A 12,966-nucleotide genomic window follows, 5' to 3' on the forward strand; every position below is an offset into this window, starting at 1 on the left:
TAGTCAATCAATTAGGGGATCAAAGGAGGAGAAGAGTGAAGTGTCACAAAGCTGCACCCATACACCGCTGGCTGGGGCTGCCACCCCGGCCCTCGTCCCTGTCTGAGTGACAGCAGCCCAGAGGAAAACAACAGTCCCAGGCTGGGGCTTCAGGACCACGTCAGACCAGAAAGGACAACTAGAACACATGCATGGGTTTCATCTGGACACCCACACACACTTTAGAAGGATGGGGTTTACCATGACACACTGAGGAACGATCCTGATAACAATGCACATTGGAACAATGTCAGGACAAAGCAGAGGTCCGTTGGCATATATGACAATTAGGGCTGGTGTCAGTTCTTTTAAAAAATCAACACAAGAATACAGTTTTGTAGTGAATTGCAATGGAAAAAAACAATTACAGAACAGTCTCAACAGCCAATTATTGCAGAATGTCCAAGGATATGCAGTAACAACAACCACCAGTATTTCAGTTCTCAAATCATAGCACCATTTTCTCACACAACTCTTTTCAGTCCAATTACATTAGATGATTTTAGATTTTAACAAATTCTATCAAATAAATTAAAACATAATTTCCAATTCCTCTACCAATTCCTTAAATTCTCTCACTTCAGAATCAAACTCTTTTTCTGAAATAGATTTTGAAATGGACAATATTTGGTCCCAATGACATACCTTATTTACTGTGCAGCAATCTCCGAGCTGATACACTGTTAGCGTTTGAAATAATATTTTGCTGTTGTGTAACATTGACTTTTTATTGTTTGATGACAACCAAGATATGAAGGATAAGTATGTGTTTTAATTGTAAATAAATAAAATACACAGGATTCCTGCTGAGTATAAATACCTCGTCATTCATTTCATTGTTTGCATAAATGACAGTATGATGTATTATAAAGAAGTAGGCAATTGTATGCTGTATTTCTAAAAAACTAAAACACTTTGTTAATGTATGATCAGTAGGATCATTTAAGTACACTGCAACTGCTTTACCCTTGTTAATGCCTTTGGAAAAAGGTATAGTGGACAGTTCATTTTCAATCAATATAATAAACGTGTTGTGTAAGAGAGTTTGATGTAGTGTCAGCACTGCCAGTTACAGACCACATATTACCCCGGGAGACAAAGGTTCAATCACAGAGTTCATCACTTTACTCACTACAGTATGTCCCTCTCATTGCCCCTGTCATTCATTTCCCATCTGTCTCCGTCAATAAAACTATATAATACATTACAGTAATGGACTGCTGAAATGTGTAAGTGTTTTAAAATGAATGTGTTTCATTGTGGACATACCTAAAGCGCTATCCCCATGCCATTTAACAGTGGGAATGGTAAGAGGAGCTTTGCTACTGTAATATACAGCACAGATGACAGTCCCAATGCCACACTGGACAGATTCCTCAATGCTATTAGCATACCACTGAGATTTGCTGTGACTGTATGCAAACATTAACAAACACCATTCCAGAGCACATGGGCCCTAGCCTAGACAGACAGACAGACAGACAGACAGACAGACAGACAGACAGACAGACAGACAGACAGACAGACAGACAGACAGACAGACAGACAGACAGACAGACAGACAGACAGACAGACAGACAGACAGACAGACAGACAGACAGACAGACAGACAGACAGACAGACAGACAGACAGACAGACAGACAGACAGACAGACAGACAGACAGACAGACAGACAGACAGACAGACAGAGAGGAGATCATAGCTGGACAATGTACAGAATGAATTACTTCCTACAGCTGTGCTCTGCAACAGTCTTGTGCAGCTCCCCCAGGGTGTACCTCTTTCTGGGACTGCTCAGCTCTCTCTTGCTCTCTCTCTCAGACAATGCTCACTGTGATGGAAACAGACATGTTCCCTGAAGCTCATAGAATGTAATACACATGTGCACGTGTCCATGTATGCACACCTGTGTACTACACTACACAGAGCAAGTGGGCATTGTAGGGAAAAGAGAGGTGAAAAGTTCAGATGAATCCCCATCAGGCTGAATACTCATGATACACATTTTTCTTACATAAAAACATCACCAATTTGGAGTCTATGTGACTTTATGTTGTATTATTGTATTTTGATACGAAAGCTCAAAAAGGACAAAGCACAGGGCTGGATCTGTTTAAGATCTTTAATTGATAACAGTTACGCCAGTGTTACAGTAAACACACCAACAGGCTGAAGGTAGTAAATACCAATACAAGTTCCCACTACTCTAATACTTCATACAGCAGAATAAATTATACCATGGTAATATCCACACATGCGGAACAGGAAGGGAAAAAAGAAAAACACAGATGCCATAAAGCAAGTAAACAGGTTAGGGGTCAGAGAGAAGGTGGGGAGAGGAAGAGTCATAATGATTTAAATATCCAAATGTCGATTAACGCAGGTGTTAGAAATGGATTTGAAACACTAAAAGCATTTTTAAAAACTTTTTTTTTTATATACACAATAATGTGGCATTTTTAAACAGATATTTTAGACCAGCCTGGGTTCAGTGCTTCAGAGTCATTACTTTCAGTGAGGTGTTCTTGGCTGGAGCCTGGCTGTACACACACATAGCCAGAGAACACACTGGTCGGTCGACCATTCTATTCTAACCTCTTTCCCAGAAAGGAGAGGTCACCATCCTTCATGGCATCAAAGCTGTGCTGCTGAGCCCCTCGACAATGTTTCACACTGAGAGGTCAGAGGTCAGATAGATATGTATGGTCCACGGTAAGGTCTGCACTCAGATCATGAGTCCATAAGATCAAGTGCTGGAATACACCTTCCAATGCTCCTGGCTGCACAGGTGTGGTATAATAGGTTCCATCTGGTCACCATCAAAACACATTGGTCCGAGACACTCTCTCTCTCTCTCTCTCTCTCTCTCTCTCTCTCTGTCTACTAACTTAAATCCACTCAGTTGAGTTTCAACCTCTTTTATACAATTATTAAATCAAGGAAATTTATTGGAATTTTTTCCTAATTTAATATACAGAATTCCTTACTTAGCTGGGCGCAAAACACTGCATTTTGTTGAAAGAAATCAATACAATATAACACAACCAAAAACAACAGAAGGAAACCAGTAAATAAAAAATACACTCACTTCCGCAGATCTCTTGCTTTAACTACCACTGAACATTGTTCTTGTTTTAGTATAAAACATACTTTTATAATCAAACAATTCACAATCTACCCGTCTACTGTATCATGTCCATGTATATGCGACTAAGGACTAAATCCTGACTTGAAATATGCATACCTAACTCACTCCAACTTTTGCAAAACAATCACACACTGATGTCAAAGGGAGTTATGCAAACATATCTCAAGTTAGAATTCAGCCCAAAATAGATTGTGTTAAATGTCAACTACGAGTGCTACACAGATGTTTCATATTTGCTATTCTAAAAAAAATGGTTTGTTTTAGTACATTTCTGTGAGTGTGTCGGTCAAAGCAGGAGTTGAATGTCCAGGGGACTAGGAGGAGGGAGTATTCAGTCAAAGCCAGACAGGGGGCCAGCCAGGGCTGTTACCTGTGCCCTTTCACAATTGACTGGATTATTTGATTTGCCAAAGTGCATGTGACTGGCACAGCTTGTGTACTCTTAATCTCATCATGAGCAGAAAAGGAATGTGACTTGAGTTATTCAACCATCCTGGAGGAATGTTTCACAGGAATGCAGACTTGGTCCACACCAAAGTGGTAAACAGCTGCATGTGCCTTTAGAAAATGTCTTAATTATCCTAAGAGGATATTAAAAGTGGCTGGTAATGAGAACGGTAATTATGAATTAGCTTTGACAGTATGTTTGTGTCATTTAATCTCCTTTACTCTCTTAAAGTCACATAGAGTTCTGTGGTAGATGGGGTTTGGGGGATAGGGGGTTCAAGTCCTCATTGGCAAGGTCCATATTTCTAAACAGAAAAAATGAATTTCCCCAATCCTGTTTTTACAAACAATGCCCTCCTCCCCATGAAGTACAGCTAAGGATGGGATAGATGTTGGGAGGGGGGAAGCCATTGGCCGCCAAACCGCTGCCAATTCCCAGTAGAATCCGCCCAGCCAGACTTCCCACAGAGTGGCCAAGTTCTTTAGGAATGTCAAGTTGTATATGAAAGTGAGAAGGTCAAAACGCTTACTAAGATTAGAGCTCAGGGAACAGGCAGAGGAACAGCAGTCTGGGAAACAATCAGGTATTGTATACTATGGTAAAAATACTATAGTATTCACTGTAGGGTTTTTGTGGACTTTACTGTAGCATCTACTGTAATATTTACTGAAGTATACTGTAGAAATGACAGATAACTATAGTACTGTAGTAAGAAAAAAAGTATATACTACATGAATAAATGTTGTGTTTTTGGGAACTGTAGAATACTGTATAGTTTAGAAGTGGAAGCTTTCTCCTTGTATGTAGGTAGGTACGTAGATCTGGGGTCTGAGCCGTAGATCAGAGAGTCTGCTGACCTTCTAGCACCTGTAGGGGACAAAACATATTTTCTATACTTGTCATGTAGGTTTCCATTTATGGGTGGCACAAATTACGATTTGTGTGTGTGTCTGGGGGGTTCTACAGTATACTACAACATTCAATAGTAAGTACTATACATGGTCGAGGGATACTACAGTGTGTAGTATAGTATTCTACAGTATACTACAATTTACTATAGAATTCGATAGTAAGCACTGTATTATTCTATAGTAAACTGTAGTATTTTCTCATGTGGGAGCATCTCTCTCTGACTGGGCCGCCACACGCATGAACGTACGCACACATCCACACACACAGACACACTCTGCACCACACTACACTGTATCACCTCAGTCATCTGCTAGCATCACACTGACAGAAAAAAGAGCCATGAAGAGAATAAAAAACAAAATCCCATGAATCATAATCATAACAGCAATAATAATATAAACAATATTGATATAAAACAAGAGGGATTATCATTTGAATGACATTGGCTTAGTGAACTACTATAAACAACAAGGTCAATGTACATTTGGAAATGGCTCTGAGTGTGGACTGGACTGCAGCCAGGGGCCTGTTCTCCATGCTGGCTGGAGCCAATGTCTCTGGGATGTCTGGACAGAGCCAATCAGGGGTGAGGATGGTACAGGGGAGGTGCAGAGCCAAGGTTTACACAGCCTGACTGCCTGCTGGGTGAGGAGAGAGAGAATGTGTGCTGGTGCAGTGGATGGGCTGCAGGGTGGGGCGCAGCAGTAGCGTGGTGTATGTACTGTAGGGGGGTGTTGAGTTTAGACTGGGTGGAGTCAGGCAGAGGCTGGGTGTTTCAGTAGGCCTGTCCCGTCTCCACCTGCAGCAGTCCCAGGACAGCAGAGTGGTCTCCCAGCTTCATCCTCCTCTGGGTGGACAGACTCACGTTCTTAGCCAGGTAGTCAACTGCAGCTGGAGAGAACAGATACACAAAGATTCACACATTTGTATGTGAGGGATACACACACACACACACACACACACACACACACACACACACACACACACACACACACACACACACACACACACACACACACACACACACACTCACACTCACACTCACACTCACACACAACAGACTCACACACAACACACAGCCAACCCTTATGTCCATGTTGGTCACTGTTGTTCATTTCATCTCTTTGTCTGACTCTGTTCTAAATCAGTTCTGACAGAACCAGTGGAGTAAAATGAGAAATAATTTGAAAACAAAACAATCTCTTTCCCATGCCCTGTTTGAGGTTGGCATAGACTTGGCACGGCCATGTGCCACCTCATAGTGTCTCCATGCTGTCACTCAGCATGGTCCCAGAGTGTATTGTGTGTGCCAGTCTTCATTACACTTGGCATCTCTGATTTCATGCCCTCCACACTTCCCTTCCCCGATCATTTTCATCAGTAGACAGCAGCTCTCTCTTTTCTCCTCCATTCATTAGCCAGCCACTGTGCTCAATCACTGTCTTAATTAACCACAGATCAGATCACATCCACACGGCCATCAGTCTCTCTGCTCTGCAAGCTGGCTGCAGATAACACTACTGTCACACAAACTCATGCACACAGACACACACGCACACACACACCTAAACAAACACGCACAGGTATACACATGGGACCAAAGGAGGCTGGCTGGGGAAGTGTGCTACAGTTTACCCCTTATGAAGGGTTGTGACAGCATCAGTCAATAATTATGCTAATCTAATAGATCAGCCTGTTTCCTGCCCCGAGGTGTGTGTGTGTGTGTGTGTGTGTGTTTGTTTGTGTGTGTGTGTGTGAAATAGAAAGAGAGAGAAAGGGGTGGCTAAGAGGACAGTGTGGCCCCTCAGGGTGTATTAGTGCCTTTGAAGTGGCCCTGTCCTCATTCCCAGCCAAGCAGAGCACAGCATAGTGTGACTAAGCTAGACAGCACCGAATGGGAATCAGAGGCCTTTATCAGGAGCACGTGTCTGCTCTGACAGACCAGAAGTCAAAGGTCAGGGGGCAGCCCGGCCTGGGAGGTGGTGGTGGTGGCACCATTTCCTCTAACTACCACTGGTCCCATGTAATATGAGATGGAAGACATGCAGGAGACTTGGAAGGAGGTCAGATGGGAAAGGCAAAAGACATCCACTCATATACAAACACACACACTCACTTTCTCACATTCACACATAAATGCAGATGCAGTACTTACTCTGTCCATACTGGCTGTACTGGTATCCAGCGGTGACAGGGTCCACACTGTAGCTGGTGGCGCTGTAGGTGGGGGGGCAGTAGGACTGGGAGGAAGCCAGGCTGTCCACCCCCTTGATGGAGTCAGAGCGCTGGCTGCAGCTGGCTGAGATGGGGTTGGAGGACTCCAGGCTGCCATGGAGGGGGGAGATGGAGAAGTCATGCTGGGACTGGGAGGGCACCGCGTTGGGGTTACTCAGGATGCTCATCACCTGGGGAGGGAGGGCAGAGAGGAGACAGAGGGGGAGTTAGAAAGGCTAGGGTACTAAATAACACATGGATGAGATTGAGTGACTGCACTATTGAGTTGTACAGAGGCATCTTAAAAAACAGTCTTTTAACCTTGAAACATGGACCAACAAAAAAAGGGGGAAAAAGGAAAGGTGCGAGATGTAGGGAGATGTAGGGATGTAGGGATGTAGGGAGATATGTAGGGATGTAGGGAGATATAGAGGGATGTAGGGAGATGTAGGGAGATGTAGGGATGTAGGGATGTAGGGAGATGTAGAGGGATGTAGGGAGATGTAGGGAGATGTAGGGATGTAGGGAGATGTAGGGAGATGTAGGGATGTAGGGAGATGTAGGGAGATGATAGGGATGTAGGGAGATGTAGGGATGTAGGGAGATGTAGGGAGATGTAGGGGAGGGATGTAGGGAGATGTAGGGAGATGTAGGGATGTAGGGAGATGTAGGGGGAGATGTAGGGATGTTGGGAGATGTAGGGAGATGTAGGGATGTAGGGAGATGGGGGATGAGAGGGAGATGTAGGGAGATGTAGGGATGTTGGGAGATGGGGTGAGGGAGAGGGAGATGGGGTGAGAGAGGGAGATGAGGGAGATGGGGTGAGGGAGGGAGATGGGGTGAGAGAGGGAGATGGGGTGAGGGAGGGAGATGGGGTGAGAGAGGGAGATGGGGTGAGGAGGGAGATGGGGTGAGAGGGAGATGGGGTGAGAGAGGGAGATGGGGTGAGAGAGGGAGATGGGGTGAGGGAGGGAGATGGGGTGAGAGAGGGAGATGGGGTGAGAGAGGGAGATGGGGTGAGGGAGGGAGATGGGTGAGGGAGGGAGATGGGGTGAGAGAGGGAGATGGGGTGAGGGAGATGAGGTGAGAGAGGGAGATGGGGTGAGAGAGGGAGATGGGGTGAGGGAGGGAGATGGGGTGAGGGAGATGGGATGAGAGAGATGGGATGAGAGAGGGGAAGAAACAAAAAGACTGTTCTATTAGTGGTGCCAGTGAGTTCAGTGTTAAACACAGAGACAGTGTGGGGACAGTGTGGGGACAGAAGGGTCTTAGAGTGATAATAGAGCCACTGACAGACAGAACCTCTATGTCCCAGAGCCTGGAGGTTGGAGGAGGCCTGAGGCCTACATCACAACAAGCACTGAGGGACTCCCTAATCCCCAGCCCCTGGCCTAGCCATCTCATGAATAGTAATGAAGTTGGAAACAGTAAACGATCCTCTTAGATCACATCCCCACCAAAATAGTCTCCACTAGCCTCACTGAAGGGCCTACTGCTAGTATGAGTTAGGGTTATGGCTACGGTAAGTATTAGGGGTGTTATTTATACAGCATGAGTGCATTTATTTCAATACTCTGTAATCTCATCTAATATACAATGATGAGTTAACAAATAATACACTTGTGGTATGGATATGATTATCTCCATGAGACAAGAGGCACAGACCATCGCCACAATGCAATGCAGATGGAGGTTTCTACTGAGCTTCTGGCCTAAATTGAAACGTTAGAATTGGACTATAATGTCCCTTTTTATAAAACTAGAAAGGGCCGGGGAGATTGTGAATGGGGGAAATGGTCCCACACATGCTTCCCTTATATTGCATGGAAGCATCCTCCCCAACATCAGGTTCACGTTGTCTCGTTACGCTGGGCTGGCCTTTGGCGCTTTGGCTGCTAAACCAATTAGCCCATCATGGAGGTGGTTAAACACACACACACACACACACACACAAAAGGTTTAAACACAGTTCACAGAGCTGATGCTGTGGTGCAAAATATCCTACAGAAGGACAGGGCTCCAGTCAATCTCCAGAGTGGACATCCAAGCAACCATTATACTGTAGTACCTCTTCACCTCATACATACGCAGCCCTACTGCTCAGCAATACATAGCCAGACACACACACCGGATAGGGAAAATGTATCTTATTCCACAAATTAATCCTATTCTGCAAAAACTGTCTCTGAGGAAATATGAAGCACTTGAGGCACATCAGACATAAAGGCTGTTTAGTGATTTCCTCATGTTAATTCTATCAGGATGGAAACCCCCCACCATCCACCAGCCCCACAACTTATTCAGACAGAACATGTGACATGTATCCATAAGAGGGAGATTTATGGCTCTCTGCATGCAGGACACATGGGACGCTCTCTCATATATGGACTGGAGCTGGAAAACAGACTCCTTCTCAGTGTGGAACCTCCTATACCCTGCTGTGCTGGGCTGTGCTGTACTGTGCTGGGCTGTGTTGTGGTGTACTGTGCTGTGCTGTGCTGGTCATGTGACTGGGTGTGAGGAAGTGCTAGTTGGGGGTCCAGGGAGACAGCTGGAGGGGGTGGTGCCAGATATAGTCATCAGTTAATTGAAGCTTGATTACATCGCTTCCTTATTTAAACATTAAATAATAAAATGGCCAGCAATCAGGGGCTGTGCTAAATTGAGCCTAATTACTATTCATAGATTTCACCAGTTCCTCAACAGAGATGGCCACTTTTCATGGACAATGTTATAATTATTTTTTTTCCACAAGATTGCAAAAAAGTTTGTAAAAAGACAGTATTGTCTGGACGGTTGTATCCTTGAGATGCCCTTCCTAAAATTGTTCAGAAGGTTTTGGTTAACTGATGCTGGAGGGGGGAAAGGTAAGCTCCTCGATTGAGCCTGGGTTCATATTCGCTATCTGTAATGTCCTACTGCTTTCACACAGCTAAATAAAAATCAATGCCATTTCACCACTTCCCTCTATGATCTGATGTGGGTGGAGATATGGCTGATGCTGAGTATCAGCTGCAGGGTGTAAAACACACCCTCAACAGGCCTTTAGACCTGCTCTGCTCCAGAACAACACCACTCAATACACACTTAACACCCTCACTCCCTTTCAGAACAGTCCTCCACTACACCCCTTCCTCCCTCTCCCTCTCGCTCTCCGTACAGCGTCCTCAGTGTTCGTTTGTTGTTTGACTTTGTGCTAGGGCTGTTGGAGGAGATAATGTGAGCCAGGACCAGTTTAAAGGACACTGCTCCAGGGCGTTCCCTGCCTCTCTCTATACAGATAGATTACTTTATAAATAATAATAAAAAACTCATTAATTCTCTCAACTTCTGAGCCCTCCAGCCCTGCGGCAGAGTGAACAGGGAACTGGAAGTTGATACAATGTGAATCCTTTCAGAAAAATAAATTGAGCATTTGCCACACAAAAATACATTCTTTTATACACTGCTAATTTCCTTAACACTCAAATTATATTTTTTTGTCTACTTAAATGTTTGACGAGCCTTTGCTCTTTGTTGGATTTGCTTCCTGAATAAAATAACTTGAGTTACTGTGAGGAAGTTGACTGAATGAGAAAGCGGAAGGCAATATTTTCAAAAATGGAAAAAATTGCATAATTTTCTTACATACAATACTCACTAAATTCCCTACAGTGACATATTCAAGCCACAGCTTCAAAGAGATGCCTTATGTCACAATGTTATTTATTAACCTTTATTTTCACTATATCTGAAGTACACAATCAATGCAATATCCCTAAACAATACTTACATGATGTATATACGGTCATGTAATGTGCTATGCTCATCTTAACCCTTGAATGACCACATCAGGTCAGAGTGCACCTGTGCTCACTGCTCACCCAGTGACATGCACAAGTGATGGATGAAAATGTTTACGATATGTTTTTTTCATGTTCACAAAAATATTTCACAGACAAAGTTTTTGCATCTGAAAGAAAGTGATACAGCATAAGGAAAATAAAAAGAGAGTATATAGATATAAAGAGAGTATATAGATATAAAGAGAGTATATAGATATAAAGAGAGTATATAGATATAAAGAGAGTATATAGATATAAAGAGAGTATATAGATATAAAGAGAGTATATAGATATAAAGAGAGTATATAGATATAAAGAGAGTATATAGATATAAAGAGAGTATATAGATATAAAGAGAGTATATAGATATAAAGAGAGTATATAGATATAAAGAGAGTATATAGATATAAAGAGAGTATATAGATATAAAGAGAGATATAGATATAAAGAGAGTATATAGATATAAAGAGAGTATATAGATATAAAGAGAGTATATAGATATAAAGAGAGTATATAGATATAAAGAGAGTATATAGATATAAAGAGAGTATATAGATATAAAGAGAGTATATAGATATAAAGAGAGTATATAGATATAAAGAGAGTATATAGATATAAAGAGAGTATATAGATATAAAGAGAGTATATAGATATAAAGAGAGTATATAGATATAAAGAGAGTATATAGATATAGAGATATAAAGAGAGTATATAGATATAAAGAGAGTATATAGATATAAAGAGAGTATATAGATATAAAGAGAGTATATAGATATAAAGAGAGTATATAGATATAAAAGAGTATATAGATATAAAGAGAGTATATAGATATAAAGAGAGTATATAGATATAAAGAGAGTATATAGATATAAAGAGAGTATATAGATATAAAGAGAGTATATAGATATAAAGAGAGTATATAGATATAAAGAGAGTATATAGATATAAAGAGAGTATATAGATATAAAGAGAGTATATAGATATAAAGAGAGTATATAGATATAAAGAGAGTATATAGATATAAAGAGAGGGGGGAGGAAAGAGGAGAGAGAAGAGAGAAAGAGAGAGTGAGAGTGTGAGAGAGAGGCTTTGGGAAGTACAAAGACTCCTGTAGGACTGAGTTGGCCTGAGGGCCAGCCTGCCTGGAGAGCTGATAGGACAGCCCTGTGTTCCATTCTCGGCGCCAGCGCCCTCGCCAACACACCCCACTCCACAAACACTTCTCTTAATCTGCGCAAGACTGGATTAGCTCCCCTGTCACCGATAGCTCCCGTTCTGCCCAAATCGAATGCCCCCAAGACATACCTTTAAGTTCGGTAGAGGTCACTGGGGCAGAGAGGAGAAAATAAGCACTCCAAATGTCTGGAAGTTATCTGAGGGGAGCAGAATAACATCGCACACCTTGGCAGATCTGCCTGGCTGATACACGCCTCAGCTGGGAATGACTTAAGATCAGGGATGACGATGACACCAAATTTGGGTAGATGTTTTTTTCAATGTCAGTCCTAGGGTGTGATTACAGAGAGTAAATGTATTGTTGAATTTACTGACCTGTAAGGTGTAAGGTAAGAAGTATGAGTACACTGAATGGTATTTCTTGGTTGATTGGAAATAATTCAAACTTGCGCAAACGGCTAAAATTCAATAAAATATTGAATATTTACAAATTATTTCTGAGAACTGATTTAAAAAAAACATGTGACGCACATATTACTCTAAATCTAGTAGAAACATTTTACTGATACTGTACATCGAAGGATGCAGGGTAAAATGATTATGCACAAATGAAATAAACAACAGCATCAATTTCTTCATTTTGAAATCAACTAGGAAAGAGAATTAAAAAAGAAAAGATGAAGGAGTTTTTCTAAAGAGTCAATGGACCACTGCAACCCCAAGTCCACCCACACTCCCCCTCAGCCCTCCCCCTCCCCCTCCCCTCCCCTCAGCCCTCCTTCTCACATGAGAGGAATAGCCCAGCGGGCAGTAAGGCCCCTCATCTGAGCAGACATAATGACTATTTAAAAATAACAGCGATTGCATAAATTGAATTAGAGCGTTTTGGTCACGGTGGAGGTGATGGCAGTGGTAGGGGAGCTGTGTGGGGCCGTGCCGCAGACTGACGTGTTGGTGGCAGGCAGCAGATGACGGGCCCTGGCCTGTGAGTCAGTGCATTAATTGGCTGCGGCACGTTAATCAAAAGTGAAAAGTGTCTTCCGCCACCAATGCTATGGGACGAGGAGAGACAGAGAAGGATGAAGAGAGGGTGAGAGGGAGGATGGGAACTGGAGAGAGAGAAATAGGTTTTTGAAGCATGTGGGTTGTACGGGCGGAGGGGGGGTTAATTGTGTTCAATTAAGTGCCTGATTGGCACTGACAG

At 42.7% G+C, this 12,966-nt stretch overlaps 1 protein-coding gene across 8 annotated transcripts in view; it reads right to left on the minus strand.

Moving 5' to 3' along the window:
- Positions 1 to 2,148: 2,148 nt before the first annotated feature.
- The window catches only part of pax7a (paired box 7a), a 63,985-nt gene continuing 53,167 nt past the window's right edge, over positions 2,149 to 12,966 (minus strand). For all 8 annotated transcript variants that reach the window (XM_024374906.2, XM_024374905.2, XM_024374904.2 and 5 more), the window contains exons 8-9: positions 6,704 to 6,953; positions 2,149 to 5,439 (exon numbers count right to left, since the gene is read on the minus strand). In XM_024374906.2, the coding sequence (XP_024230674.2) occupies positions 5,324 to 5,439; positions 6,704 to 6,953 (366 nt within the window). In that variant the 3' untranslated portion in view covers positions 2,149 to 5,323. The remainder of the gene's footprint in view (positions 5,440 to 6,703; positions 6,954 to 12,966) is intronic.

The sequence above is a fragment of the Oncorhynchus tshawytscha genome, linkage group LG02, assembly GCF_018296145.1.
Source record: "Oncorhynchus tshawytscha isolate Ot180627B linkage group LG02, Otsh_v2.0, whole genome shotgun sequence".
Taxonomy (NCBI): Eukaryota; Metazoa; Chordata; class Actinopteri; order Salmoniformes; family Salmonidae; genus Oncorhynchus; species Oncorhynchus tshawytscha.